The sequence below is a fragment of the Oryctolagus cuniculus genome, chromosome 14 (genome assembly GCF_964237555.1).
Source record: "Oryctolagus cuniculus chromosome 14, mOryCun1.1, whole genome shotgun sequence".
NCBI classification, from domain to species: Eukaryota; Metazoa; Chordata; class Mammalia; order Lagomorpha; family Leporidae; genus Oryctolagus; species Oryctolagus cuniculus.
Genome location: NC_091445.1, coordinates 18,086,464 through 18,114,179, shown reverse-complemented (window position 1 = coordinate 18,114,179; position 27,716 = coordinate 18,086,464). Strand labels below are relative to the sequence as shown.

The 27,716-nt window shown below is 39.8% G+C and overlaps 2 protein-coding genes across 13 annotated transcripts in view; one reads left to right on the top strand and one right to left on the bottom strand.

Annotated features, from left to right (window-relative positions):
- FAM81B (family with sequence similarity 81 member B) overlaps positions 1-27,716 on the bottom strand; it is a 122,182-nt gene that overhangs the window by 7,376 nt on the left and 87,090 nt on the right. For 2 of the 4 annotated variants that reach the window (XM_017344607.3, XM_051854002.2), the window contains exon 10: positions 13,642-14,022. The exons of the other annotated variants lie outside the window; for them this stretch is intronic. In XM_017344607.3, coding sequence (XP_017200096.2) covers positions 13,778-14,022 — 245 coding nt within the window. In that variant the 3' untranslated portion in view covers positions 13,642-13,777. Of the gene's footprint in view, positions 1-13,641; positions 14,023-27,716 lie in introns of those variants that run through there. 4 annotated transcript variants of the gene reach the window in all.
- The window catches only part of SKIC3 (SKI3 subunit of superkiller complex), a 91,801-nt gene that overhangs the window by 48,993 nt on the left and 15,092 nt on the right, over positions 1-27,716 (top strand). For 8 of the 9 annotated variants that reach the window (XM_008261953.4, XM_008261956.4, XM_070056477.1 and 5 more), the window contains 10 exons: positions 1,408-1,479; positions 3,493-3,617; positions 4,721-4,844; positions 8,288-8,509; positions 9,691-9,763; positions 12,095-12,148; positions 12,320-12,431; positions 17,915-18,043; positions 25,173-25,294; positions 25,898-26,056. In XM_008261953.4, the coding sequence (XP_008260175.2) occupies positions 1,408-1,479; positions 3,493-3,617; positions 4,721-4,844; positions 8,288-8,509; positions 9,691-9,763; positions 12,095-12,148; positions 12,320-12,431; positions 17,915-18,043; positions 25,173-25,294; positions 25,898-26,056 (1,192 nt within the window). The remainder of the gene's footprint in view (positions 1-1,407; positions 1,480-3,492; positions 3,618-4,720; positions 4,845-8,287; positions 8,510-9,690; positions 9,764-12,094; positions 12,149-12,319; positions 12,432-17,914; positions 18,044-25,172; positions 25,295-25,897; positions 26,057-27,716) is intronic. The other variant, XM_008261957.4, reaches the window with a different exon arrangement.

The following is a 27,716-nucleotide window of genomic DNA, read 5'->3' as shown; positions in this document are numbered from 1 at the left end:
TTTGGTTATCCTGGCAAGACTGTCCCAGGCAGCGGGCAAGTGCTCTGAAGCAGGAGCGGACTTGGCCTGTTCATGGCACAGGAAAGCCAGCGTGCTGGACTGGAATGACCAGCCCGGACAGCAGTGTGAAATGAAGTCTGCATAGAGTTCTGTGACTGCCAGGTAATAGACAGGCGAATGAGAAAATAGCCGTGGACCTCATGAGTAGCTGCGAGATGAGAAGCTGGAAGATCCTGTGGCCTAACCTCTGAGTCACTTTATTGCCCTGAATCAAAGCAGATATTTAGAAGAAGCCTTATCAGGTCAAAAATTAATTGAATTGTCCCAAAAGCTTCGCTGTGTCCTATTTATTTGGATCTCTCTGTAGTTCAAAGGAGTCATCACTAGGTGGTACTGGAGGCATCATCAAGGAAGTGTTCCTCCAGTTGACAGGGAGAGAAGTTCATGAAAAACCATAATTTTGTTTCCTTCAGTTATAGTAAACTTACAAGTAAGCAAACGGTATGGTAGAATCAACAGTGGATGTGATTTTCAAAGAAGGAAAACGAGGCAGCGTTGGGGCGGGGGGTGCTTCCTGCGTGACTGCAAACACTGCATCCCACGCTGCGTGCACCGGAGGCTTGCAGTGGCAGCTCCACGGTCCTCGCAGTGCTGTCTTCTGCCTTAAACAAGAACTTGGGGTTTTGATCTCTGTGAGGCTGTCTTTTAGGTGTCCCTAAGTTTCCTTCATGTTGCAACACTGTTGATAAAAAGCTGTTCTTGAATTTAAAGAAACCCTGAGAAATCCTCCCTAAACAGAAAAGGAAATACAAAGCCTTACCTAACGGCAGCCTCTCGTGAGTTGTTCAGATGCTTCTGTCCCGGCCCAGGACGGAGCACGAGAAGGAAGTGAGCTGCCAGTGTGTGGGTGTCTTCACCCTTATCCCCCAGGCCCCTCTGATGACTTGCTCCCTTTCCTCAACTCACTGGTAACCATTGTTCCGTGTACTCAGGCAAGGGCCCATGGAAGTGCTCAATTGCCTGCCTTCCCAATTCCAATACTTGTATATCAGTATCTTCACAAGTGTTTTCTAGAAACTCCGAATACGTCAAAATGTAACATCACAATATGCTCATTTCCTGCATTTAGATTAAAATTTTGAGACTATTTGGCACTCAAATATGATACATGATATCACTTAATAAGAGGTAAGTTTACTTGAGTTATTTTTGTGATGACCTAAAATCTAAATTTTAGTTTTGTGGCACCAACTTAATAAAATATGAGTAAGCAGTTATAATTGGCACTAAAGAATTCATAGGGTTAAATAAAGAGAACAAAAGTCTGTAGAGTCAGCTAAGGAGGAAAGATAAGCAGTAGGTAATTAAGCATGTAGATAACTTAAAATGTTGTGTTCTTTTTTTCAGAGCAATTTTGTTGTCTGCAGAAGACAAAGATACGTACAATGTTACTGTAAGACATTATGGCAGATTGTTATGGTAAATAATTTTTTTTGCCATGAGTGCTGTGTCTCTGTTGGATTTTCCTGGTGAAAGCTGTGGGACTAGGGAGATGATGACAAGATTCCAGAGTAGCGGAACTTACAGGACACATAATTCCCATGTTCCAGCCTCTGCTGTTTCCCTTCCCTGTAATGACACGGAACTCCATATTGCTTTCTGAGGAGCAGGTTAGAACTCATCATTTGTGGACCAGAGGAGAACTTTGGGAGAGAGAGAGCGCTGTCTCTAATAGCAGAAACCTCGTTAATGGACAAGGAGTTGCTTTCATTCGGATTTGCTATATATTCTTAAGCTGAAGATGGGCATTAGTGGTTCAGCAGCCCCTTTAAAATGGTACACGAAAATGTGGGGAACGGTGAGGGAGCTATATATCTTTCCTCAAATTATCAGAGATTTCTGATTAAGAACCGGTTGTTTAGAGGACCAGAGAATACAAGTAATATAGGAGAAAGGTTTTGACTCAAGGTAGGATGGCCCTCCTTCAGTTTTGAGCTGCCCCAAATGATTGAGGCACATTAAAATTATGGTGTAAATGTTTGGGGATTGGTGTCTCCATCAACTAAGAAGTTACATGGTAGAGACCTGAGGTCACGAGTTCTTTTCTAACTATGTAACTGAGTTATATGCATAAATAGGAAAATTTTTCTGTGCTGGCTGCCTTTCCTATCAGTTCTTTTAAACTGTTACATTTGTCAGTTAGCAGAGCTCTGTCTGCAATTTTATTGAAGCGGAGGACAGATACTGTAAGAAATTGTGGGGAATGAAATATCTGTTCATTTTCATTTTAATGTTTCATGTAATTTAAGTATTTTAGAAAGAAATCTATACCTTCCATTGATAACAGGTCTTTTTCATTTTTTATTATGAAATACATTAAATATGCAAGCATATAATGAGTAATAAAATATAGAGCATACATTAACAAATAGTCACCACTCAAATGTGACAGCTTAAAATTCTGTCAATTTGCTCCAGCTTTCTTTAAAAAAAAAAAAGACAAATAGCATCGAAGCCCCTTTATGCCCCTCTCTCATTTCATTCTTTTCTCCACGAAAGTAATTGTGTCTTTGAAGATAGTGTTCATTGAAAGACAAACCTCTTTTTTTTTTTTTACACTTTTTTGTTTTGTTTTTGAAGACATTTTCTTTATTTGAAAGACAGAGTTACACAGAGAGAGAGAGAGAGGTGTCCTCCATCCACTGGTTCACTCCCCAAATGGCTGCAACAGCCAGGTCTGGGCTGATTGGAAGCCAGGAGCAGGAGCTTATTCCAGGTCTCTCATGTCAGTGGTGGGGCACATGCTTTTCCATGCACATTACATTAGCAGGGAGCTGGATTGGAAGTAGAGCAGCCAAGTGCTCATACGGGATGCCGGTGTTGCAGGTGGTAGCTTAACCTGCTACACCACAACGCCTGCCCCTAAACATTGTTTTTTAAATGCATAGTTTTTTCCTCTGGATTTTTAGTGGGTCTGTATGCCCTCCAAGCAAATGGGTGTTCAGGTAAATAGTTTATCCAAAGGCTAAGTTTGATGCAGACAAGATATTTTATGACTTGTTATTTTTTTTTCAAAAATGCTTGAACTATACCCACAGGATGATAGTTAACTAAAATGTTAAGCTTAGAAAATTAGAGTTCTATATAAAAGCCAACTTGGATTTTTACTGGGGTTTTAAATAAAATTTGCTTAAAAGAAGATACTTTGTGATTTAGCAGAACCTGTTATTTTCACATGTAATTCAAAAGGAGCAGTGTGTGAAGTCAACATTGAATCCCCCCAATACATTCTAATTGTGATATACTTTCTATCTTGGGTCTTTTCTAGAACTTTAACTCTAATAGGTTATTGTTTACTGAATCACCTCTGTAAAAAAGAAACTACACATGAAGTTATTAAAATAACCTTAATGTAATTGTAGCTCTCTATTTTGTTTTCGTAATCCAAAGTGTTTTTTTGATATTAAAAGTAAGTTGTGCTTTGCTTCTTAGTTCCATTGGTGAATATGATAAAGCTATCCAGGCTTTTAAGTCAACACCTCTGGAAGAGTTAGAAGACATCGTAGGTTTCGCATTGGCTTTATTTATGAAGGGGCTATATAAAGAGAGCAGCAAAGGTAAGGATAGTGCTTGATGCTGATGAACAGATGTTTCCAAAGCTGAGTAGAGGTTAATCATGATAAGCTTAAATATAGAAGGGTTAACTGGGTATGGGGAGGGAGGAGTGCAGTGTTTACTGAAATCTGACTAGGAGTCCCGAGGGATCCTAAGAACTTTTTATCTGTGACTCCACTTCAAGTACTATGAATAGTCCTTGTAGTACAGTACTAGGACTGTTCATTGTACAGATAGGGAAACCAGGGCTGAGATCATCTGCAGTAGACATGGAATTAGCCTTTGTTTGTTTGTTTTAAAGATTTATTTAGTTATTTGAGGGAAGAATGAAAGAGAGGATTTTCCAAAGCTGCTGGTTCACTCCCCAAATGGCCCTGATCTCCAGGGCTAGGCAAGGCTACAGTCAGGAGCCAGGAACTCCACCTCAGTCTCCCATATGGGTGACAGGGACCCGACTACCTGAGCCATCTTCCACTGCCTTCCCCGTTGCTGAATCGGAAGCAGAACAGCCAGGGCTCAAAGATGACACTTAGATATGGGCTGCTGATGTTATAAGTGGCAATCTACTTGCTGCTCCACAATGCGGACCCCTATGAACTAGCGTTTGAAGGCCTGTGTTCACAACTCTGCACTGCTTAAATGTTACTAATAGTAGATCTTGATTTCTCCAAAAACATTAACTGAGTAAATTTTCACGTAGGTGGGCCCAGCTGGTATATATGCAACTCATTCAAATGTGGTCTGCTAGGCGGAGTTGCTGGTCTGCACCAGTGGGTTATGGTGGTGTCACAGCTGTGCAGGCCTCCACTTCTGGCCCAGCCTGGCCTTTAAAGACAGCCATTGTGGCCTCCCTATAGATTGTGAAGGTAGAAGTTGGGGATAGTCATGTGATAGGCCTAGGGATATTCCCACAGTCACATTGGAATAGCTCATCCAGTGTTGCATTACTATGAATTTTTATTCCAGCCTCTAGAAAATAAGGGAACAACAAATAAGGTACAGTTTTATTTAAGCATTTTTTGAAAAATGAGATTGGGAAGTGAAAAAATCCTATACTTCATCTATCAGTATTGCTTTCATGTTTTCTTGTTTCCAATTCTAACAGCTTATGAGAGAGCCTTGTCTATTGTTGAATCAGAGCAAGACAAAGCCCATATCTTGACAGCTCTGGCACTAGCAGAATATAAACAAGGAAAACTGGATGTAGCCAAGACATTGCTATTTAAATGGTATGTACAGTTGATCTAAGCACTTAACATTACCATATAGTTGGAGCAACATAGATTGAAGTCTTAACATTTCATGAACTTTGAACAAAAAGGATTGGGCCCACATCGTTCTGAATAAACAGTGAAGTGGAGCTAGAGATCATGGCTTCATTCTTAGCCCTGGAACCACCCAATCCTTCAAAACTTTCCTCTACTCTGTGTGTTATTGTTATGTTGTAAACAGTATTTAACCACGTGGTCAAGAATGACCTTAAAATTTTAATGAAGGTAATAAATAACTGGTTTATTTTTTGGCATCTTGGATCCCCGAAGAGATTTGTTTCCTCTTTTCTTTTCAAGTTAGCTTACTAAAATTTCATTTAAAGATGAGTCTTTAAAAAAATTGTCCCAGTAGAACTTTTAGCTATTGCTATGCTTTTGGAATAAGATAATAAAATAACAGCTTATGTATCTATGGTTATTTTATACTATTTTTTGATTTATTGGAATTTTTTCTTTTAAATACTCATTCATTTATTTGAGAGACAGAAAAGAGGTGGACAGAGAGCTTCCATCCACGGATTCAATGCTAACAGTGATGGCCCTCTATCTGTCTCTCCTAGTTTCTCTGCCTCTCAAATAAAGAAATTTTTCTTGGAAATTAAAAGAAAATCTTGTCATTTTACAGGATATATTCTTTTGACTTTTTTTGGGGCCTATATATAGCAAGTTCAGAGATTCCATATGCAAATGGATTGCTGCCAAGAATCAGATGGCAAATGATTACCCCAGTTATCAAGGGCAAAATTAGACACATTTGTTAGTCTTTGATTATTACTTAAATCCAAATCATTTTGAATATTGGTGGAACTGGGAAAACATAACAGTATAATCTGTGCTTTTTTGCTAGGAGTAGAACTTTTACCCCCTTGTTTTGGCTTGTTGGATCCAGGGCTGGGCCTTTTTTCTGCTTTATGTTTCTGTCTATGGTTTTAGTCCTCTTAATGTCATCATGGAAACTTAATACTACCAACTGTTCTCACCCCCAGCCCTTGGCATTCTTTACTGTGACGTTCTTTATATGGAAAGCTCATTGTTGCCTGTTGTTTGTTGGTTGATAGTCTTACATTGGAAAATGAGTAGTGTCCTAAAAATGCTTACTGTATGAGGGGAAAAAAGATCTGGTTACCAATTTTCTAGATTTGAGAATAAGAAACCACATGGGGGCTGGCACTGTGGCACAGCAGGTTAACGCCCTGGCCTGAAGCGCGGGCATCCCATATGGGCCCCGGTTTGAGACCCGACTGCTCCTCTTCCGACCCAGCTGTCTGCTGTGGCCTGGGAAAGCAGTAGAGGATGGCTCAAGTCCTTGGGCCCCTCCACCCGCGTGGAGACCTAGAAGAAGCTCCTGGCTGCTGGCTTTGGATTGGTGCAGCTCCAGCCGTTGCGGCCAACTGGGGAGTGAACCAGCGGATGGAAGACCTCTCTCTGCCTCTGCCTCTACCTCTCTGTGTAACTCTGACTTTCAAATAAATAAATAAATCTTTAAAAAAAAAAAAAAGTAAGACCACATGGGAAACCCCTGAAATGTGGTAAAAGAGTACATGCATGCAGACACTGAAATTTTAACTCCTTCTTAATACTGGAATGTAGTCATTTCAGTTATAATTTGGATTTTGTACGTTAATGTTATAACAAGGTTTTTATCCTTTTGAGTCAAGGCACAAGTTAGAATTTCTTCTTTTGTTATCAATATTGGAATTTTTTAAAAAGATTTTGTTTATTTATTCATTTGAGAGGTAGAGTTATAGTGAGAGGGAGAGACAGAGAGAAAGGTCTTCCTTCCATTGGTTCACTCCCCAGATGGCTACAATGGCCGGAGCTGTGCCAATCCAAAGCCAGGAGCCAGGTGCTTCTTCCTGGTCTCCCATGTGGGTGCAGGGCCCAAGCACTTGTGTCAACCTCCACTGCTTTCCCAGGCCACAACAGAGAGCTGGATTGGAAGAGGAGCATCTGGGACTAGAACTGGTGCCCATATGGGATGCCAGTGCCACAGGTGGAAGATTAACCCACTGTGCCACAGCACCGACCCTGGATTTTGTTTTTTTCCTTTTTTGCTTTCTTACTTTCACCAACTGACCATGTAGGTTATTGACAGATGTGGCACTGACTGAAGTGTTTTCACATTTGAACTCCTATGTCTATTAAATTCTTACTGTGAATTGAAACTTTAAGCTACTTACTCCAGAGCTGCTTTGTAAGAATTTGTTATTTCATACCTGTTTATCAAAATTAAGTACAAAACACTTAATTTCCTCTTCCCCCAAAAATAGTTCAAAGACTTAGTGGAGACATGTGATATTTTATAAAGTAATGAATATTTCTGTTATATGTTAGTGAACTTTTTTTAAAAGCTTTGGAATTTCCCTTGTTTTATCATAGTGTAAAATTTATGATGATAATTAGAAGTATTAAGCTTGTAGAGAGCTAAGTGTTCTTTATTGAAATTAACAAGGATTTCTAAACATTAGTGACTTTCACTTGTATAAGGCTAAATCAGTTTTTGCAGTTGAAGGAGAAAACAAATGCTAAGTATTTACATACAAAATTTAAATTCTCTTTAAATTGTAAAAATACTAACTTGGAGTATGGTAAATATAGATATAGTTTGTACTTATTATATAAAATGCTGGTTTCAGTACCACACAGCTTATGAGGACAAAGCTCCATCAAAAGGATAAAATCAGATTTTGCATTAAAATTGTTTTTTTTTTTTTAAGATTTATTTATTTATTTGAAAGAATTACACAGAGAGAGGCTCCAGAGACAGAGAGAGAGAGAGGTCTTCCATCCGATGGTTCACTCCCCAAATGGCTGCAATAGCTGGAGCTGTGCGGAAGCCAGGAGCCAGGAGCTTCTTCCAGGTCTCCCACATGGGTGCAGGGGCCCAAGGACCTGGGCCATCCTACACTGCTTTCCCAGGCTATAGCAGAGAGCTGGACAGGAAATGGAGCCAACTGGGTCTTGAAACAGCGCCCATGTGGGATGCCGGCGCTTCAGGCCAGGGTGTTAACCCACTGTGTCACAGTGCCAGTCCCAAAATTGTTTTTCTTTATTTTTATTTCTAGGATTTTATTGAAACAATATTTTTAGCAAAATTGTTCTCATTGTTTACCTAGGACTTGATGCCCAAGGAGGCTGATCTGTATTTGTTTCTAAACCTTAGCTGTAGTGCCCAGGAAAGAACTGTAACTGTTGTTCTCTGAAAGGCATTGGTACTTTACACCGCATCAGCCAAGGGAATTGCTGTCTCCAAAAGCCAAGGAGTTTTCTCTCTTATGTTAATCTCAAGCTGGCCTTACTGTACTGGGTTTTTTTGTACTAGGCATTCAGTATGCTTTAATAGTTACAGAGAAAGGCTGCTGTACGCATGGTTAATAGCCAGTCTGAACATGTGTTTACAGCTCTATCTTAAAGGAGCCGACCACCGAAAGCCTTCAAGCCCTGTGTGCCCTCGGCTTGGCCATGCAGGATGCTACCCTGTCCAAAGCAGCCCTGAATGAGCTACTGAAGCACGGCAAGCACAGAGGCAGTGATTACCAGAGGTGCCTTCTGACGTCAGCGATCCATGCACTCCAGGGCCGCAGCGTGGCAGTGCAGCGACAGGCGTCCAAGGCTGTTCACAGGTGAGTTCTGGACTTGTGTCCTTGGGGCCTCATGACATGGAGAGGACTGATGTGGTTGTGTTCGACACTTGGGTTTTACTCAGACTGTGCTGCGAGGTCAGCATGTGTATGTGAAAGCCCAACTCTGGTTTTATGAAGTTGTGTGTGGGATTAGGTAATGATCTGTGTTGCTTCACCTGTTTGGATTTTTATTTTTATTTATTTATTTTATTTGACAGGTAGAGTTAGACAGTGAGAGAGAGAGACAGAGAGAAAGGTCTTCCTTCCGTTGGTTCACCCCCCAAATGGCCGCTCTGGCTGGCGCACTGTGCCAGTCTGAAGCCAGGAGCCAGGTGCTTCTTCCTGGTCTCCCATGCGGGTGCAGGGCCTAAGGTCTTGGGCCACCCTCCACTGCCCTCCCAGGCCACAGCAGAAAGCTGGACTGGAAGAGGAGCAACCGGGACTAGAACCCAGTGCCCATATGGGATGCCAGCACCGCAGGCAGAGGATTAACCAAGTGAGCCATGGCACTGTCCCTTGGGATTTTTATTTTTAATTCAGTTGATAAATTTGTCCTTATTCCAGTTCAGACCCAAACCTTTTTGCATCTGTCAGATGATTCTGTTCACATTGATAGTTTCAGGAGTTGCTGCCTACTTGAATGTTATTGTCTTCAAAATTTGGAAACTAGAAAGCTGTCATTTTTAACCACGGTTCTCATTTTCTTGTCTGCAGTACAGTGTTCTATCTGTAGTTTGTTCTGCTATAGTCCCTTCTTATTAACGGTATTTACAGGTTATATTTTTTTTTAAAATTACTTTAATATAAAGCTTACTCTACTATAGTGCCATTTCCTTTAGAAATCATTCTCCTACTATACAGTATTATTTCTCCTATAATTTTTATTATCTTTTTGGTTTCTTTGGACATAGTGTATTACTTTTCCTTAAGTTTTCTTAATTGTCTTGTGTTTTTGTAGTCATCCTGTTGCTGTTTTTTTCTTGTTTCCATGAGAACTCTTGTTGTATATTGGAAATAAAGAGCATGTTTTCCAAAAGTCAAGATACTTTCAACCAAACGTGAACAATTAATATAAACTTGTTATTGATGGTTACAAGATTTTAAACTTAATGAAACATTAGTTGTCTACTCTGGTTAAGTAACTCCTGTCTCTAAGCCTGCTCCTCTGGTGACCTCTGCAGTAACCCAGCTGACCCTGCTCTTTGGTCGCTGTTGGCCCGTGTTGTTGCTCAGCATGCCCAACGAAATGCAAAGGTGAGTCATGTTCTGAATTCTGGCCAAGTGGCAGAAGAACTTGTGATATGGTGTGAGCATGATCATTTCAGCATACAGCATTGTGTTTTCCTAGAAGATATTTAATCTGGTGAAGGGAATTCTGTTCCATTAGTCATTGAACAAGTACTAGACTGAGTGTCCTCCACGTGCCGTTGTACTATTCTGGATAGTGGTGGTCAATAGAGAGAAGACAAGAGCCATTTTGAACACATACAGATTATGTTAGTGGCCGTGTGATAAAATAATGTTTATAATGTGGCTGTATAAGGAAGCATTGGCTGTTGTATTTTTAAATCCCCGAAGATAGCTTTATCTATTCTTAAAGGTAAGGCAGTAGTACCTGTAATGCTGTAAGTATCAAAAACTGTGTGTGTAAATTCACTGATGTTCTGTAAAGGATTGTGCACTGTTTCCATTTATAGCAGCCAAATATTTTCAGGAATTTTCCTTCTAACATATCTGATTAATATGTGCATTCATAGTTCATTTAAACTGGTAAATATCATGGTCATAATAGATAATATGTTTTAATATTACCATGCCTAATAATTCTGGTCTCTAAAATCTTTATGGTTCTGGTTTTTTTTTCTTACTATGAGTGCTTACTCATGGTAGCTTTGTTTATTTATTTACCTAATTGTGTGTGTGTGTGTGTGTGTGCATGTGTGTGTGTGAAAGTTTTTTGTAATAATTTGAGGCTGAGGTTTAAGATACCTTTCTCTAGAAAGAATTTGTACTTGCTTCTGACAGGTGTTTGGAGCTGTACCAATCTGGGGCCACCATTAACAAGATTTAGAGCTTGAGGTTGCAAGGTTATTTGAGTCTTGGCTTAATTCTGATTCACTTAGAGCCTGAAGCTGTAGCCCCTTAGAGTCTCAGCTTTTCTGATAGGGGTTTTCAATACACTTCCCACTTTGTGTGAGCCCTGGATGTTAATTTCTGTCCCACAAACCCATGAATCCTTCAAGATAAAAATTAAAATTTATTATTAGGATCTGCAAGGTAAGTGGCTTCTCTGCTCACCCGTCCCAGATTCCAGCTTTTGCTCTTGGTTTTGGCCTGGCAGTTCCTTAATAACTTGTCAGTTAGTCAATGCTTTGAAGAATAAGTTTTTAAATATTCTATCCCAGTACTTCTCACGCTTTAATGTGCAGCTGAAATCACCTGGTGACTATGTCAAAATACAGATTGTGATTCAGCAGCTCTGAGCTGGGGCCTGATAGTCTGCCTTGGTAATAACCTCCCAGAGAGTGGCAGTGTGGCTGACACACAGGGCACAGTTGAGGAGCGAGGTTTTCTCCCAGATTTTGAATGACTTGAGTGGATAGCATGGTTTAAAAGACCTGGAACACCATTGCTATCAGACAGCAGAATGAAGTCCTTACTATTTGTCTGCTACTGTGCTAAGCCTTTTCATGTATTTGATCATTTAATCTCAACAGTCGTAAGAAGTAGGAGCACTTATTGTCACTATTTATAGAAGGAAATGTGAGACAACAGGTTAAGTAACTTGAATGGTTGTAGGAATGGGATTCATTTCCAGATCTAATTCCTGGAGCGTCTTTCCACTCTGCTGTGTTGCCTGCCTTCTTTTTAGTCCATCTCTCTGTTTTGCATTGACATACTGTTAGAAGTTTGTTATTAGCATTCTTTATATACACTAAGTACAATTTTGAAAACACTTCTGATAGACTTATGATAAGAAATGAAAGGTAGAGTATACTTCTGATATGAAGTAGAGTCATTCACTTTTTTTCCAAATAAAATGTCTCATTTTGAAGTTTTTAAAACTACAGATTTCAAATTTACCTTATGAAAACTTTGATGCTGAGGCATGTATTTTTCTATTTTTAGTATTGAATTAATAAAGCAGTGGTGAGTTTCATAGTGCTCTGCACTTCCTTCATTTTACTAGGGACTATGAATTTAGAAACACCACGTGTTTTCCTGGACTAAAACCATCATTTTCTTTAGCTTTGTAATCTCTCTCTCTCCCCTTCTCTTTCTCCTACAGTCTCTTACATTGTTGGAAAATGCTTGGTACCACTGTAGAAATCATGTAACTTTTGAATCTAAATGAAAATTTAAAAGCAGAGTTGAAATGATTACAGTGGAAAGATTTTCTTTCACAAAAATAGTAAACTGATCTTTTAAAACAGTACTTATAAGTAGATACTTGAGTTTAGAAATTATGAATATGATAAAACTGAACCTTTCAAATGATTTCATGGAGAGATGTTACCAGTCTTAAATTTTAGTGTTTTTGAAAGTCTGTGCATTTGTCTAAACACCCCATATTTTCTATTGCAGGGAGGCGCTGTAGCAGGAAATGTGGCCCATATTCTGGACTCACATCATGGGAAGGTTAGTTTGCCCTTGTTACATGCATCTTGTTAAACAGCACTGATGAAAGAATAAAACCAATTTTCTCTGTAACATTAGGGGTTCCATATCAAACATAGCCCATCTTTGGGTCAGTTTGAAAGACAGGGAGCTGTGAAGAGAATTGGCTAACACACTCCTTTTCCTGTGTAGAAGGCGTTACTGTACACTGCAGCCAACCAGCTGGCGATGGGAAGCAGGTCAGCGGAAGATGAAAAAAATGTTGCTCTAAAGACCATTCAGAAGGCAGCGCTGCTCTCTCCAGGTGATCATAATAAATCCATGTCGCTAACTCAGATTCTGTCAATCTTACATTGTGCTTACGGGCATACAGTTTGTATTTACATGAAATGAGGCAAAAGGAATTTTAGGAAACTGTTTTTAAGATTTTGCATATTATTTAGTTATCTAGGTTTGACTTTTCATAATTAAGAGAGTATCAGTTGGCCGGCGTCGTGGCTCACTTGGCTAATCCTCCACTTGCAGCGCTGGCACCCCGGGTTCTAGTCCCGGTTGGGGTGCCAGATTCTGTCCCAGTTGCTCCACTTCCAGTCCAGCTCTCTGCTGTGGCCCGGGAAGGCAGTGGAGGATGGCTCAAGTGCTTGGGCCCTGCACCCACATTGGAGACCAGGAGGAAGCACCTGGCTCCTGGCTTCGGATCAGTGTGGCGCACCTGCTGTAGCAGCCTTTCGTGGGGTGAACCAACTGAAGGAAGACCTTTCTCTCTGTCTCTCTATCTTTCACTGTCTAACTCTACCTGTCAAAAAAAAAAAAAAAAAATCAGTTATAGAAACAAGTTGAAAGGAATGTCTGCTTAAAATTATATTATTACCTGTTATTGAAAATCTGGATTATATATATTCAAGAAGTGGTTTTCTTTCTGTTTTTCCATCAGTCTTATTTAATGAGGCTTAACTGTGGCTACTAATATACTCTACATGCTTAGTTATTTTTATATGCTGTTAACTCCTTTAAGGATGAGGAGGGATGTGCCATATGTGGTAGCTGTTAGAAACGCCAAGGTCATGGCTTCACCTGAGCTGGCTATTTTTAGTTCTGACCAGCTGTGTGGTGTGTGTGGTGTTGTATGGGATAATGAGGAATTGCATATCACTGCCTCCATTTCCACTACTGGAAAAATGCCTCAAGAGATTTGGAATGTCTAGCAATGTAGGGTCACAAGGTATATTTTTACAAAATGTCATTTAAATATGAAATGAAGCATTGAACAATACATTCATCCAGAATACTTCATGATAATGATTAAAGTGCCGTTGCTTTTGGCTGAAGCAGATTGTACAAAGAAAAAGTTTATTGTTATTATATTCATAATAAACTATAAAGATCCTAACCAAGCAGCAAAATCTCAAATAGTCAGGAGTTATTTTGCAAAACACGTAGAGACCAATATCCTGTTGTTTATCCTGTCATTGAACAAAAACAGGCCCTAAGCTTTTGTATTTGTCTGTTATACACTGACAAGCTTCTGGTTTGTGGAGGTGATCTCAAGCAAGTGTTAGACTTCAGTCTCAGATGATAGAAGACCTGTTAGTCTTTGATTGTGTAAGTGCATAAACTAGAAAGGTGAGATTGCCAAGATGAGGTCCTCTGTCATGATTTCTGATTTTCCCAAGTAATTTGGAGAAATACATACATCAAGGAAGCGGAGCCATTACGGAAGATGCTTATGACAGAGATTGGGTGGTAAAGAAGAGTGCCTGTTTGAGACCTGTCCTTGAAGTCCAGTGCGAGTAGACATGCCTGTTGTTCCATGTGTTGGCTGTCCAACCTTGTGAATCTTTGATCAAAGAAAGTATACTTTTGATAGATGTTTCTCCAAGGAGTCTTTTCAGTAGCTGAAAGATAATCCAAAGAATTTAGGACTAAATGGGAAAAAAATGGAGAAAAGACTAATGATTCTGTGCTACCAAGAATTATTTTAATTTTTAACAAGCTATATTTTTAAGATTTTTAGATTTGTGCTTTGGATATTATCCTGGAGTCACACTTTGTTTCATAGGGAATTTGGGTCGCTGATTATCTGGGAAGACTTAATAGGAGCAGCCATTCTTTTGTATTGTGACAGAATAAATATCTTCCAGCTAATGCTTATATCCCTTGCTGAAAATCTAAATTTTAGAATACTATAAAGTCCCTAAGGGGCTTGTTCACTTAATATTAGGAATAAATCAGTATTTAGAAATGGAGTCCCCTGTAGTTAGAATCCTCACATTGTAGACCTATGAAATGCCACTTCTAGTTGGCATCTCAGCTGTCATCTGTTCAGTTGTCTCTTTAATAGAAAAATAATTCCCAAAGGAAAAACTGCCAGACAGCTAATCAGTGTCATTGTTAGACCCCCAAACACAGATATAAAATTCAGTCATATGCCTTTCATTATATAGTAATCAGATCGCATCACAAAATCTAGGAAACGGTCCCCGTTTGTTTATTGTGGAGTTTGGCTGTGTCGTATGTTACTTCAGATAAAATAGTCATACTCTGGTCAAGAAGATATTTCAGAGTATGAAGATATATGTTGTTTTGTAAGAGGTTTTGATCTGCATAGGAATTTTCACTATTCTTGTACTACTTGCCATAATAAGGAGCATCTATAAATGAGAAGCATATTTTAGACATTTGATAGGAGCTATATTTTTTGATGAGGCAATCAGAAAAATTACCAGACTAAAGTATGTGTGATTATATTGTTAACTGCCACCCCCTTGTGGGATTTTTTTTAAAAGATTTATTTTATTTATTTGAAAGACAGAGCTACAGAGATCTAGAGAGAGAGAGAAAGAGAATCTTTCATCCACTGGTTCACTCCCCAGATGGCCACAATGGCCAGAGCTAAGCCAAGCCGAAGCCAGGAACTTCATCTAAGTCTCCTGTGCAGATGGCAGGGACCCAGACCCTTGGGCCATCTTCTGCTGCTTTCTTAGGCATTTAGCAGGGAATTAACACAGACTGGCACCCATGTGGGATGCTGGCGTTCTAGGTGGTAACTTCACCTGCTATGCCCCAATCATTTCTCTTTTTAAGGATTATCAGACTAAAACACATTAACTGTTGATGTAAGCTGCAAAATAAGGTTTATAAGTAATGAAAGACCTAACAAATGAAAAAAAGAAAAAGCAAAGAAAACCAGTCCTCTTGCAGCTTTTTCACAACTTAGGGAGAGGAGTCTGTGCATAGTCTCTGTTGGACCTCTTCAGCCCCCTGCAGGTAGCCTTTCCACCTCACTGAAGCCACTGTGGTCAGGTGCGAAAGAGCAAATGAATGAGAGAACCGTGGGAGCCTAGAAATGGGAGGGGTGAACAGTGAGTTTCAGGCTCTCCTGTTGCAACATAGATGAAATGCTGAGCCTTTCCCTGACTCCAACTTTTCTCACAAAAAAAAATTATGTTACCTTACTTAGCCTGTGACTAAGTTGAGAAGGATGGGTTACTGTTTGGGACTCGTCCTTGGTGTCTGGTGAAAGCAGAATAATTTTCCTTTCCATAATAACACAGTGCTGTAGGCAAGTGAGCTAACCAGCCGAGGAAGAAGTATTTAGCAGCGAATTTCTCAGCCTCTGATGTGTTTGCTAACAATATGGAGAATCTCAAAGCATGAGTGTAGTCATATGTCTGAAAACACGTATTACTGAGTTTTCCCTTAAGGAAGTAGAATTTTTCTGGAGATATCATTAATTTTTTTGAGGGGGGTACTTATAAACTCTCACTCTCACTTTAGGAGCTTTACAGTGACATCTTGATACTAACAAACCTTTTTTTTTTTTAACTTTTATTTAATGAATATAATTTCCAAAGTACAGCTTATGGATTACAATGGCTCCCCCGCCCCCAAAACTTCCCTCCCACCCCCTGCTCTCTCTCCCCTTCCATTCACATCAAGATTCATTTTCAATTCTCTTTATATACAGAAGATCAGTTTAGTATATATTAAGTAAAGATTTCAACAGTTTGCACCCACACAGAAACACAAAGTGAAAAATACTGTTTGAGTACTAGTTATAGCATTAAATCACAATGTACAACACATTAAGGACAGAGATCCCACATGAGGAGTAAGTGCACAGTGACTCCTGTTGTTGACTTAACAAATTGACACTCTTGTTTATGGCGTCAGTAATCACCCTAGGCCCTTGTCATGAGTTGCCAAGGCTATGGAAGCCTTTTGAGTTCGCCGACTCTGATCATATTTGGACAGGGTCAGAGTCAAAGTGGAAGTTCTCTTCTCCCTTCAGAGAAAGGTACCTCTTTCTTTGATGACCTGTTCTTTCCACTGGGATCTCACTCGTGCACTCGTGGAGATCTTTCATTTAGGTTTGTTTTTTTTGTTTTGTTTTGTTTTGTTTTATTTTGTTTTTTTGTTTTTGTTTTTTGCCAGAGTGTCTTGGCTTTCCATACCTGAAATACTCTCACGGGCTTTTCAGCTGGATCCAAATGCCTTAAGGGCTGATTCTGAGGCCAGAGTGTTGTTTAGGACATCGCTATTCTTTTTTTTTTTTTTTTTTTTTTTTTTTTGACCAGCAGAGTAGACAGAGAGGAAGAGACAGAGAAAGGTCTTCCTTTTGCCGTTGGTTCACCCTCCTATGGCTGCCATGGCTGGCGCGCTGTGGCCGGCGCATCATGCTGATCCGTAGCCAGGAGCTAGGTGTTTCTCCTGGTCTCCCTTTCGGGTGCAGGGCCCGAGCACTTTGGCCATCCTCCACTGCATTCCGGGCCATAGCAGAGAGCTGGCCTGGAAGAGGGGCAACCGGGACAGAATCCGGCGCCCCGACCGGGACTAGAACCTGGTGTGCCGGTGCCGCAGGCCAACATCTGGTATTCTATGAGTCTGCTGTGTATCCCGCTTCCCATGTTGAATCATTCTCTCCCTTTTTTATGCTAGCAGTTAGTATTTGCAGACACTAGTCTTGTTTATGTGATCCCTTTAACTCTTAGTCGTATCATTATGATCAATTGTGAACAGAAATTGATCACTTGGACTAGTGAGATGGCATTGGAACATGCCACCTTGATGGGATTGAATTGGAATCCCCTGGTATGTTTCTGACTCTACCATTTGGGGCAAGTCAGCTTGAGCATGTCCCGAATTGTACATCTCTTCCTTCTCTTATTCCCAGTCTTAATATTTCACAGGGATCACTTTTCAGTTAAGTTTCAACACTTAAGAATAATTGTGTATTAATTACAGAATTCTACCAATATTATTAAGTAGAACAAACAGAAAAAATATTAAAAGGGATAAAGTATTAAGTTGTTCATCAACAGTCAGGGCAAGGGCTGATCAAGTCACCGTTTCTCATAGTGTCCATTTCACTTCAACAGGTTTCCTTTTTGGTGCTTGGTTAATTGTCACCGATCAGGGAGAACATATGATATTTGTCCCTTTGGGACTGGCTTAGTTCACTCAGCATGATGTTTTCCAGATTCCTCCATTTTGTTGCAAATGACTGGATTCCATTTTTTTTGACTGCTGTATACTATTCTGTAGAGTACATGTCCCATAATTTCTTTATCCAGTCTACTGTTGATGGGCATTTGGGTTGGTTGCAGGTCTTAGCTATTGTGAATTGAGCTGCAATAAACATTAATGTGCAGACCACTTTTTTGTTTGCCAATTTCATTTCCTTTGGGTAAATTCCAAGGAGTGGGATGGCTGGGTTGTATGGTGGGGTTATATTCAGGTTTCTGAGGAATCTCCACTAACAAACCATCTGACTCTGCGCCTATTTAGGTGACCCTGCTGTGTGGGCAGCACTCATGGCAGCCTGTCACGCTGATGATAAACTGGCTCTTGTGAATAACACTCATCCAAAGAGGATGGATTTATACTTGGCACTGTTATCTGCTGTTTCTGCTTCAAGTAAGTTTAAAAACTCATTTTTATTCATAATTTAATTCAGATTCCTTAATTGGCTAAGTCAGGAACATGACTGGTGCGTATATTATAAAAAATACCTATATTCATTAAAGAATCCATAGTTCCTATGGATAGCTGGGATATGCATACTGCGCATTTTTTCTTTCCCATGTAATTTGCAAGTACACTATGTTCTGTGAGCTGAAATCTATGATTTGTGGTGTTTTCCTGCTTTGAGTCCAGTGTTTTGCATTGAGGTAACCTGGAAGAGTCCTTTACCGAAGCCAGCGCTGATATTGTCCTGTGACTCTTCCAGGAATCTTGGCCAGAGTAGCTGCTAACCAGATTTAACACTGTCTTGAAAATCTCTGAATCTCCTCATTGAAAAGTTATTTAATAGCATCATAAATAGGTTAATACTTTTGTCTTAGGACAGTAGTTTTCCCCTAGTAAATTTTGGACTATAGTTTTTTTTTAGCAAATATTAAACATCATTACTACCTGACTTTTATGGATTACTAGGGAAAATTTTAAACACTATGCCCTTTCTAAATGTCATTATAATAAAATGTCTTACAACGTTCAGTGTTTTGATCAAATGAACTTATTTGCAGTGATAAATCAGCAGAACATACTTATTTTTAATCCATGCTATTCAGATTTTAAAAGAACTCAACCCACTTATTTTTAAGTGTTTGCTTATTGCCATCTATTTGAAAGGCAGAAAGGGGGAGGGGCAAGGGATCAGGGTGGGAGACCTTCCATCCACTGGTTCACTCCCAGATGCCCACAACAGTTGAGATTGAACCAGGCCGAAGACAGGAGACAGGAACTCCATCCAGGTCTCCTATGTGGATGACAGGGGCCCAAGCACTTGAGCCACTGTTTGCTACCTCCCATGATGCATTGCTAGGAAGCTTGATCAAAGGCAAAGTAGCTGGGACGCAAATGGCAATTTGTTTGGTGTGGAATACAGGCATTCTGAGTGGTGGCTTAACCTGCTGTTATGCCACAGTTCCCCTACTGTTTTTGTTTTTAATCCAGCCTCTCAAACCTGTATCTTAAAACTGGTGCATTTAGACCATAGATATTCACAGTGGTTACTGATAATGAGTGGATTAAAATCTGTTATTTTTTTAACTATTTTCTGTTTGTTGCCCATGTTCTTTGTTCCTTTTTCATCTTCTACTATTTTTCTTTCTTTTTAATTATGCCTTTTATGTGATACTGTTTTCTTCCCTTTATTAGCATGTTAGTTAAACTTTATAACTTTTTTTGGTGGTTGCCCTGAAGTTTGTAATATATATTTGCAACTAGTCCCAAGTCCACTTTCAAATAACACTGTACCATTTCATGGGCAATGCCAAGTACCTTACAAAACAAAATAAGCATCATTCTACCCTCCTGTTCCTTATATCATTATTATTCATCTGCTTATACATATGCACACACACACTCAACCAAATACATTTTTGCTCTCATTATTTTGAACAAACTGATTTTAAAAATTAATGTATTTGGTCAGTTAAAAATAAAAATTTGCTTTCTTTTTACTTTCAATATTTGTTCTTTGTTGCTCTTCCTTTCTTTTAGATCTAAGTTTCTGACCTTTATCAGTTTCTTCCTCACTGAAGAATTTCTTTTTTTATTTTATTTTTTTTTAAACTTTTATTTAATGAATATAAATTTCCAAAGTACGGCTTATGGATTACAATGGCTTCCCCCCCATACCGTCCCTCCCACCCACAACCCTCCCCTTTCCCACTCCCTCTCCCCTTCCATTCACATCAAGATTCATTTTCGATTATCTTAATATACAGAAGATCAGCTTAGTATACATTAAGTAAGGATTTCAACAGTTTGCTCCCACACAGAAACATAAAGTGAAAAATAATAGATGATTTTTTTTAAATGATGATGAAATCAGAGCAGACCTATTGTCATGTTTAATCCCAGTGAGAGTCAAGTTGGGAATTGATAATTTCTTTCTTTTTTTTTTTTTTTTTTTTTTTACAGAGGATCAGTTTAGTATGCATTAAGTAAAGATTTCAACAGTTTGCACCCCCATAGAAACACAAAGTGAAATATATTGTTTGAGTACTCGTTATAGCATTAAATCTCAATGCACAGCACATTAAGGACAGAGATCCTACATGAGGAGTAAGTGCACAGTGACTCCTGTTGTTGACTTTACCAATTGACACTCCTGTCTATGGCATCAGTAATCTCCCTATGCTCCAGTCATGAGTTTCCAAGGCTATGGAAGCCCTCTGAGTTCTCCGACTCTTATCTTGTTTAGACAAGGTCATAGTCAAAGTGGAGGTTCTCTCCTCCCTTCAGAGAAAGGTACCTCCTTCTTTGATGACCTGTTCTTTCCACTGGGATCTCACTCACAGAGATCTTTTGCCAGAGTGTCTTGGCTTTCCATGCCTGAAATACTCTCATGGGCTTTTCAGCCAGATCCGAATGCCTTTAGGGCTGATTCTGAGGCCAGAGTGCTATTTAGGACATCTGCCATTCTATGAGTCTGCTGAGTATCTCACTTCCCATGTTGGATCACTCTCCCCTTTATTTATTCTATCGGTTAGTGTTAGCAGGTACTAGACATGTTTATGTGCTCCCTTTGACTCTTAGTCCTTTCTGTTCTACTTAATATGACTGGTTTAATTCTGTAATTAATACACAGTTATTCTTAAGTGTTGAAAATTAACTGAAATGTGATCCCTGTTAAACATAAGAGTGGGAATAAGAGAGGGAAGAGATGTATAATTTGGGACATGCTCAAGCTGACTTGCCCCAAATGGTAGAGTTAGAAACATACCAGGGGATTCCAATTCAATCCCATCAAGGTGGCATGTACCAATGCCATCTCACCAGTCCAAGTGATCAATTTCAGTTCACAATTGATCATAATGAAGAATTTCTTGTAACACTTCTTGCAAAGTGAGTCTGCTGGATTACAAATCCCCTCAATTTTTGCTTGAGAAAGACTTGATTTGTCTTTCACTGTTGTAGTAGAACTTCTCACTCAGCATGTAGAATTCTTGGTTGGTATTTGTTTTTTCTCTCAACACTGTAAATACAAGTTATTTCACTCCACTCTCTTTTGGCTTAAAGAGTTTCTGAGGAGAAGTTGGATGTATTTCTATCTTCATGTCTTTATAAGTAAAATTTTTTTTCTTTACTTCTAGCTTCCTTCAATTTTCTTTGATTTTTGTTTAGCTTGAAAATGATATTCCCAGGTGTGCAGTTTTTTGGCATTTATACTTGCTCAGTATTCTCTGAGCTTTCTGGGTCTGTGGGTTAGTGTCTGACATTAATTTGCAGAAATTCTCACTCATCATTGTTCCAAGTATTTCTTCTTTTCTCTTTGTCCTCTTTCTGGAATTCCGGTTGCCTGTATCTGCTGCTCTTGTAGCTGTCCCACAGTACTGGGACATTCCTTTCTGTTGCCTTCAGCCTTTTCCCTCTTTGTTCTGCAGTCGTGGTGCTTACTATTGAGATAACCTCAGGTTCAGAGATTATTTCCTAGCTGTGCTCAGTCTTCCAGTGAGCCCATCAATGGCATTCATTTCCGTTACAGTGTTTCGATGTCTGGCATTTTTATGTTTCTTAGAATTTCCACTTCTCTTTACATTGCCCATTTGTTAGAGCCCTTAGCCTATTAGTCATAGTTGTTTTAGATTCCAAGACTGATAATTCCAGTATCCCTTCCATATCTGAGTCTGTCTCCTTCTAATATTTATTTGTTTATTTTTAAAGATTTATTTTTTATTTATTTGAAAGGCAGAGTTACAGAGACAGGAGGATAGATAGAGACCTTTGATCCTCTAGTTCACGCCCCAAAAGGCAGCAATGGCTGGGGCTGTGCCAGGCTGAAGCCAGGAGCCAGGAGCTTCTTCTGGGTCTCCCATGTGGGTGTGTGACCCAACCAGCTCATTAGCAGGGTGCTGGATTGGAAGTGGAGCAGCCAGGTCTTGAACCGGCACCCATATGGGATGCCAGCATTGAAGATGGTGGCTTAGCCTGCTATACCACAGCTACAGCCCTATTTATGTATTTGTTTTTGTTTTGTTTGTTTGTTTGTTTGTTTTGATAGGTAGAGTTACAGACATTGAGAGAGACAGAGAGAAAGGTCTTCCCTCCATTGGTTCACTCCCCAAATGGCCACACGGCCGGCACTGTGCCGATCTGAAGCCAGGAGCCAGGCACTTCCTCCTGGTCTTCTAAGCACCTGGGCCACCCTCTACTGCCCTCCCAGGCCACAGCAGAGAGCTGGACTGGAAGAGGAGCATCCGGGACTAGAACCCAGCACCCATATGGGATACCAGTGCCGCAGGCGGAGGATTAACCAAGTGAGCCGTGGTGCCGGCCCCTATGTATTTGAAAAATAGTTACAGAGAGGGAGGGGAAGACAGAGAGACAGAGATCATCTTTCTGCTGCTTCATTCCCCAAATGACCACAACAGCCAGGGCTGGGCCAGGCTGAAGCCAAAAGCCAGGAATTTCAGGTGGGTCTCCTACATGGGTGCAGGGATCCAAGTACTTGGATGTCACTGCTTTCACAGGTGCATTAGCAGGAAGCTGGATCGGAAGCAGACTAGCCAGGACTTGAACTTGGCAGCATCGAAAGGGGTAGGTTACCACGCTGTGCCGCAATACCAGCTCCCTAAGTCTGTTTCTGATATTTTGTTCTTTCTCTTCATACTGTGTGTTTCGCTCATCTTGTCATTTTCCTGGGTAGCCAGGCATGATATACTGAGTAAAAGGGACTGCTGCAGCGTTGCCTTCAGTAGTGTGGGGAGCAGGGAAGCGTTTCACAGTCCTGGGAGTTGGTCACCCCTGGATCGTGACCTCTCAGTGCTTCTGAGTCCACCCGTCTCCTGCTGCGGTGGGCCAGGCGAGCCAAGTGGCTTTGAGTGGGCTATTTCTCTTCTTCGGCGCGGATGCCTTTGGTGTCAGGCTGGTTGTACTCACTACCTTTTGACAATACTGTTCTGAGTACTTCACCCAGTACTGTATGAATTCCAAGTATTTTTCAACTCTGGCTGGCAGAAAAACTATTGCCGGGCTTCTGTAAACTCTGAATACTGCTGCTCCCGCCCCTTTCGTTGGGTCCCTTTATGCCCCACACTAGCCCTCACACTGCGAAGACTGAGTTGATGAAGTGGCGAGGGGAGGGGGCGGGGCAGCGGTATATGTCCGGAGCTCTCTGTGCGATTTTCTCCTCCCTGGAACTCCAGCCACCCTGGCCGGCTCCCCAGGTGGCCCCCACTGGCCTTCCCTGAGCTGCAGCCTGCACACTGTTTCAGGCAGTGACTGCCGCAGTTGCAGGCCTCGCCTCATGTGTCTCCCCTGATGCACAGAACAAGCAGGCACAGAGTGAGTAAGGATGCTGTAAAGACTTAATAATGTCGTCAGGTCACTTCACCTAATAGACGTTTACGACACTTCTTGCTCCTAACAGCAGAACGCACCGTTTTCAAGTGCACGCAGAGCATTTACCTAATGACATCATAGTCTGGGTCATCAAACAGGTCTCCATAAATTTAAAACGACTCAAATTATACAAAGTATAATATTTTATACAGCAGAATTAAATCTCAAATCAGTAACAAAATATCTGGAAAATTCTCAAACACTTGGAAATTAAATCACAAACTTCTAAATGATCCAGGTCAAACAACAAATCAAAAATAATTAAAATTAAAATTCAGATTAAAAAATAATCTGACATGATTGAAAAGAATACAACATATCAGACTTGCAGTGTCACTAAAACTCTGCTAAGAGAGAAGTTTCTAGCATTAAATGTCTACGTTAGAAAAGAAGAAAGGCCTTCCTCAAGTCAGTGACAACAGCTGCTAACTTAGGAAACTAGGAAAAGGAAGAGGAAATTAAAAAGATAGGAAATAATAAAGAATAGGAAGCCTGTGACATAGAGGACAGAAAATTGACAGAAAAATCAATGAAACCAAAAACTTTCTTTGAGAAAAAAAAATTGATGAACCTCTAGCTGGATGGGTCAGGAAGAAGACAGAGAGTACCCACGCTAGGAATGAAAGAGGGTGCATCATGACAGCCATTCAGAAGGCTAACAGGAACCTTATGAACAAGTTTCTGCTATGGAATTTGACAGCCTGGATGAAGAAGACAAATTCTTTAAAAGATAAAATTCGCTCAAGAGGAATACATTGACTAGCTGTGTATCTGTTAAACACACGAGACTTGCAGTTAAATATCTTCCCACAAAGAAAGCACCTGGGCCATGTGAATTCACTGAAGAATTCTACCAAATAGTTAAGAAAGAGATAATACCAATTTCACACAAATTCTCCCCTGAAAATCCAAAACATGGTAGTATTTCCTGATGTCCTCTGTGAGACAGACAGAGACACAAGAAGAACAGAACACTACGGAACAGCATCACTGTGAACACAGATGAAGAGGTTCATAACAGCACCCCAGCCACTCAGATCCAGCATCAGTAAGAAAGACAGTAGTGCATCAGGGTCTAGTATGGTTTGTCCAGGAATTTGAAAGTAAATCAGATTCGCTGTGTTAACATCTTTGAAAGATGCCAAACAGTTTAAGCTGTTTGATTCCATCTATGTGTAAGGTTTAGGAAAAAGGCAAACTGGTCTACTGTGACAGAAAACAGACTAGGAGTTGCCTGAGGGCAGAGGGTAATGGGAAATGCAGTGGCTTGGGGACAGAAGTGATGATAAAAGGGTAAGAGGAAACTTTCAATACTGCTGAATCTGTGTATTCCTTGATTGTAGTGATGGCTCACTTATGTGTACTTGCGTGAGATCTTATCACATTGTGTAGTTTGAATATATGCAGTTTATATTTTATCCAGTTTATTGCAGTAAAACTTTAAATTTTGTCTGTGTTACTATACCATGATTTTGGGTCCAAGTCTCAAGTGTATCACTATGAAGCCTTAGGTTTTTTAGCCACAGATACTCCGACCCTGAAACCTCATAGAAACTAGTCTGGTGTCAGAACAACCTGTGGTATTCCAGTGGGACATGTAAGATTTAAAAGCAGTTCTACTATCTTTTAACCTAGTTACTCTGTGAACACATAAATTACAGAGGAAAGTAACATTGATACTTCTTATTTACAGTTAAAGACAAAGAATTCCTTGAAAATTACAAGCAATCTCTTGAAACGTGGTCTCTGTCACAAGCTGTCACCGGTCTAGTGGACACTGGACGAACAGCTGAAGCCGAAGCTCTCTGCACAAAGGTTTGTTACGGAACTGCACACTGAAATGTGCGGATGCTTCTCCCGCCCGGAAGTGACTTCAGAAGTGGAGTGCAGGAGTTTAAAGAGCATGTGGTGATAGCTGTGGCGGTGATGACTGTGTAGCAGCCAGCACTGATCAGTACTTGCTACAAGCCAGTCACTGCATTTAGCACTTTATACTGAAGCGTTGCAGCGGTTCTAGGACGGAGGTGTTGATTAGTATTCCCATTTTTGGTAATGAGACAGCGAAGGCTTAGGAGAGTTAAGTAATTTGCACAATAGCCCACAGCTAGAAATGGGTAGACTTACAATTTGGACTTATATTTGTCTGAAAATAAACCAAGTTAAAGGGACATACTAATTCTAAAATAAATGACTTGTAGACTACATTAATAGCATTACTGATTTTTAAAACCAGTAGTTAATTGTAGAGTTTCATATTTCCAAGTTCTTGTTTGCTGAGTGTTTTGTTTGCCTTTTGCAATTGTTTACTCTTAAATATGCCAAAACTGAATTAAGAATGTTTTTTTATGAACATGAGAAATGTGATATTTAACATTTAAGGGCCCATTTGATATTTTCCTATTTGGGTTCAATTTTCAGAATCTAAAAAGTAACCCTGATCAGCCAGCTGTTATTCTACTCTTGAGACAAGTGCAGTGTAAACCACTCCTGGAGGCACAAAAGCAGCTCCCGGACGCTGTGCTAGAAGAACTGCAGAAAGCAGTCGTGTCCAACTCAACCTCTGTTCCGGCTTGGCAGGTGAGTTCTCTCCCTTCTTACCGAAGTCCTGAATTAATTCTCCGCGATTTTAGTTGAGGTCAGGGATGTCCTTCATCTTCATGTATCTCACTTTTTTTCCTTCCAATATTTACTTATTTAATTAATTTATTTATTTGAAAGGCAGAGTGACAGAGAAAGAGACCTTCCATGTGCTGGTTCACCCCCCAGTGGCCACAACAAGCAGCTGTGGGCCAGGCCAAAGCCAAAAGCCAGACACTCCATCCAGGTCTCCCACATAAGTGACTTCCCAGGCGTGTTAGCAGGGAGCCGGATCAGAAGCAGAGTCAGGACCCAGACCGACACTTCAGTATGGGATACTGGCATTGCTGTGCTACAGCAGCGGCAGTTTTGAAAATTTTAATTGCAAATATTTTCTCACATCTGTGGTCGGCTTCAGCACTCTTTTACTGTTATTTTTTGAGGAATAATTCTTAATTTTAATGAGGTCTAATTTATTTTTAAATGGTGAATGCTTTATGAGGGTCTTCTACTTAAGAACTCAGCTTATTCCAAGTTCATGAAGACTTTTTATGTTTTCTTTAGACATTTTATTGTCTTACCTTTCACATTTAGTCTATAATTTATCCTTGATTAACTTTTGTGAATATTGCCGTGGTCGATTCGTATTTTTCTAAAAGCATATTTAATTGACCTAATCCCATTCTTTGAAAAAAACATGCAGTTCTCCCTGAATCTCAGTGATGGCTTTGTCATAAATCTCAGCATTCCCTATTCTTTTCCTTTGGTCTGTTTGTTTACCTCGTTCACAGATTGGCTATCAGTGTTGATGTCTGGTAACATTAAGACCTACTACTTTTTGGTCTCATTCAGTTTGTCTTAGTCGTGTTAGGACTTTTGCATGACCACATTGTTAAAATTTTTAACTCCCGTACATACACACAAAAAGCCTTGCTGGCATCTTGATTGAGGTTGTGTGGTATCCAAAGTTTAATTTGGGGAAAGAACTGACAAAGTAAGTCAGTGCTGAATTTTTCTACCCAAGAATGTAATATATATTCCTCAGTTAATTAGTTTGAAATGTTCAGCAATATTTTACAGTTTCATCCTAAAGTTCTTTTGTATTTTTGGGTTAATCTAGATTAATTTTGAGGTACCTAGATATTTACAATTTTTTTGTTCCATTGTAAGTGATTTTTGTTTTTGATTTTTTGGTTTGCATATATATACAGATGTGTATGTGTATGAAGCACATATAAATATATATGAAGTTTGAAACATTTAGAGGTACAATTTTTATATATTGGCCCTCCAACAACCTTACTGAATTCATTTATTTTCTGAAATGGCAGTTGGATTTTGTATATAGACAGTTATATCCCCTTGTTAATGATAAAATTTATTTTTCTAATATTTACATATTAAATTGTTCTCGTGTTGGTCTAGAACCTTTAATTGTTAAATAAATGTGAAGATAAGTCAACATTCCAGTCTTATTTTTACTTCGTAGAAAACATTATTTCATTATTATGAGTTTGTAGTAGATTTTGGTAGATGTGTTTATCAAATTAAGAAAGTTCTGAATTTTTTTGTGAGAGGCTTGTTTTCTAGAATGAATGGGTCTTAAATTATCCAGGGCTTTTTTTTTTGGACATTTGTTAGAGTGGACCGTTTTCTTTAT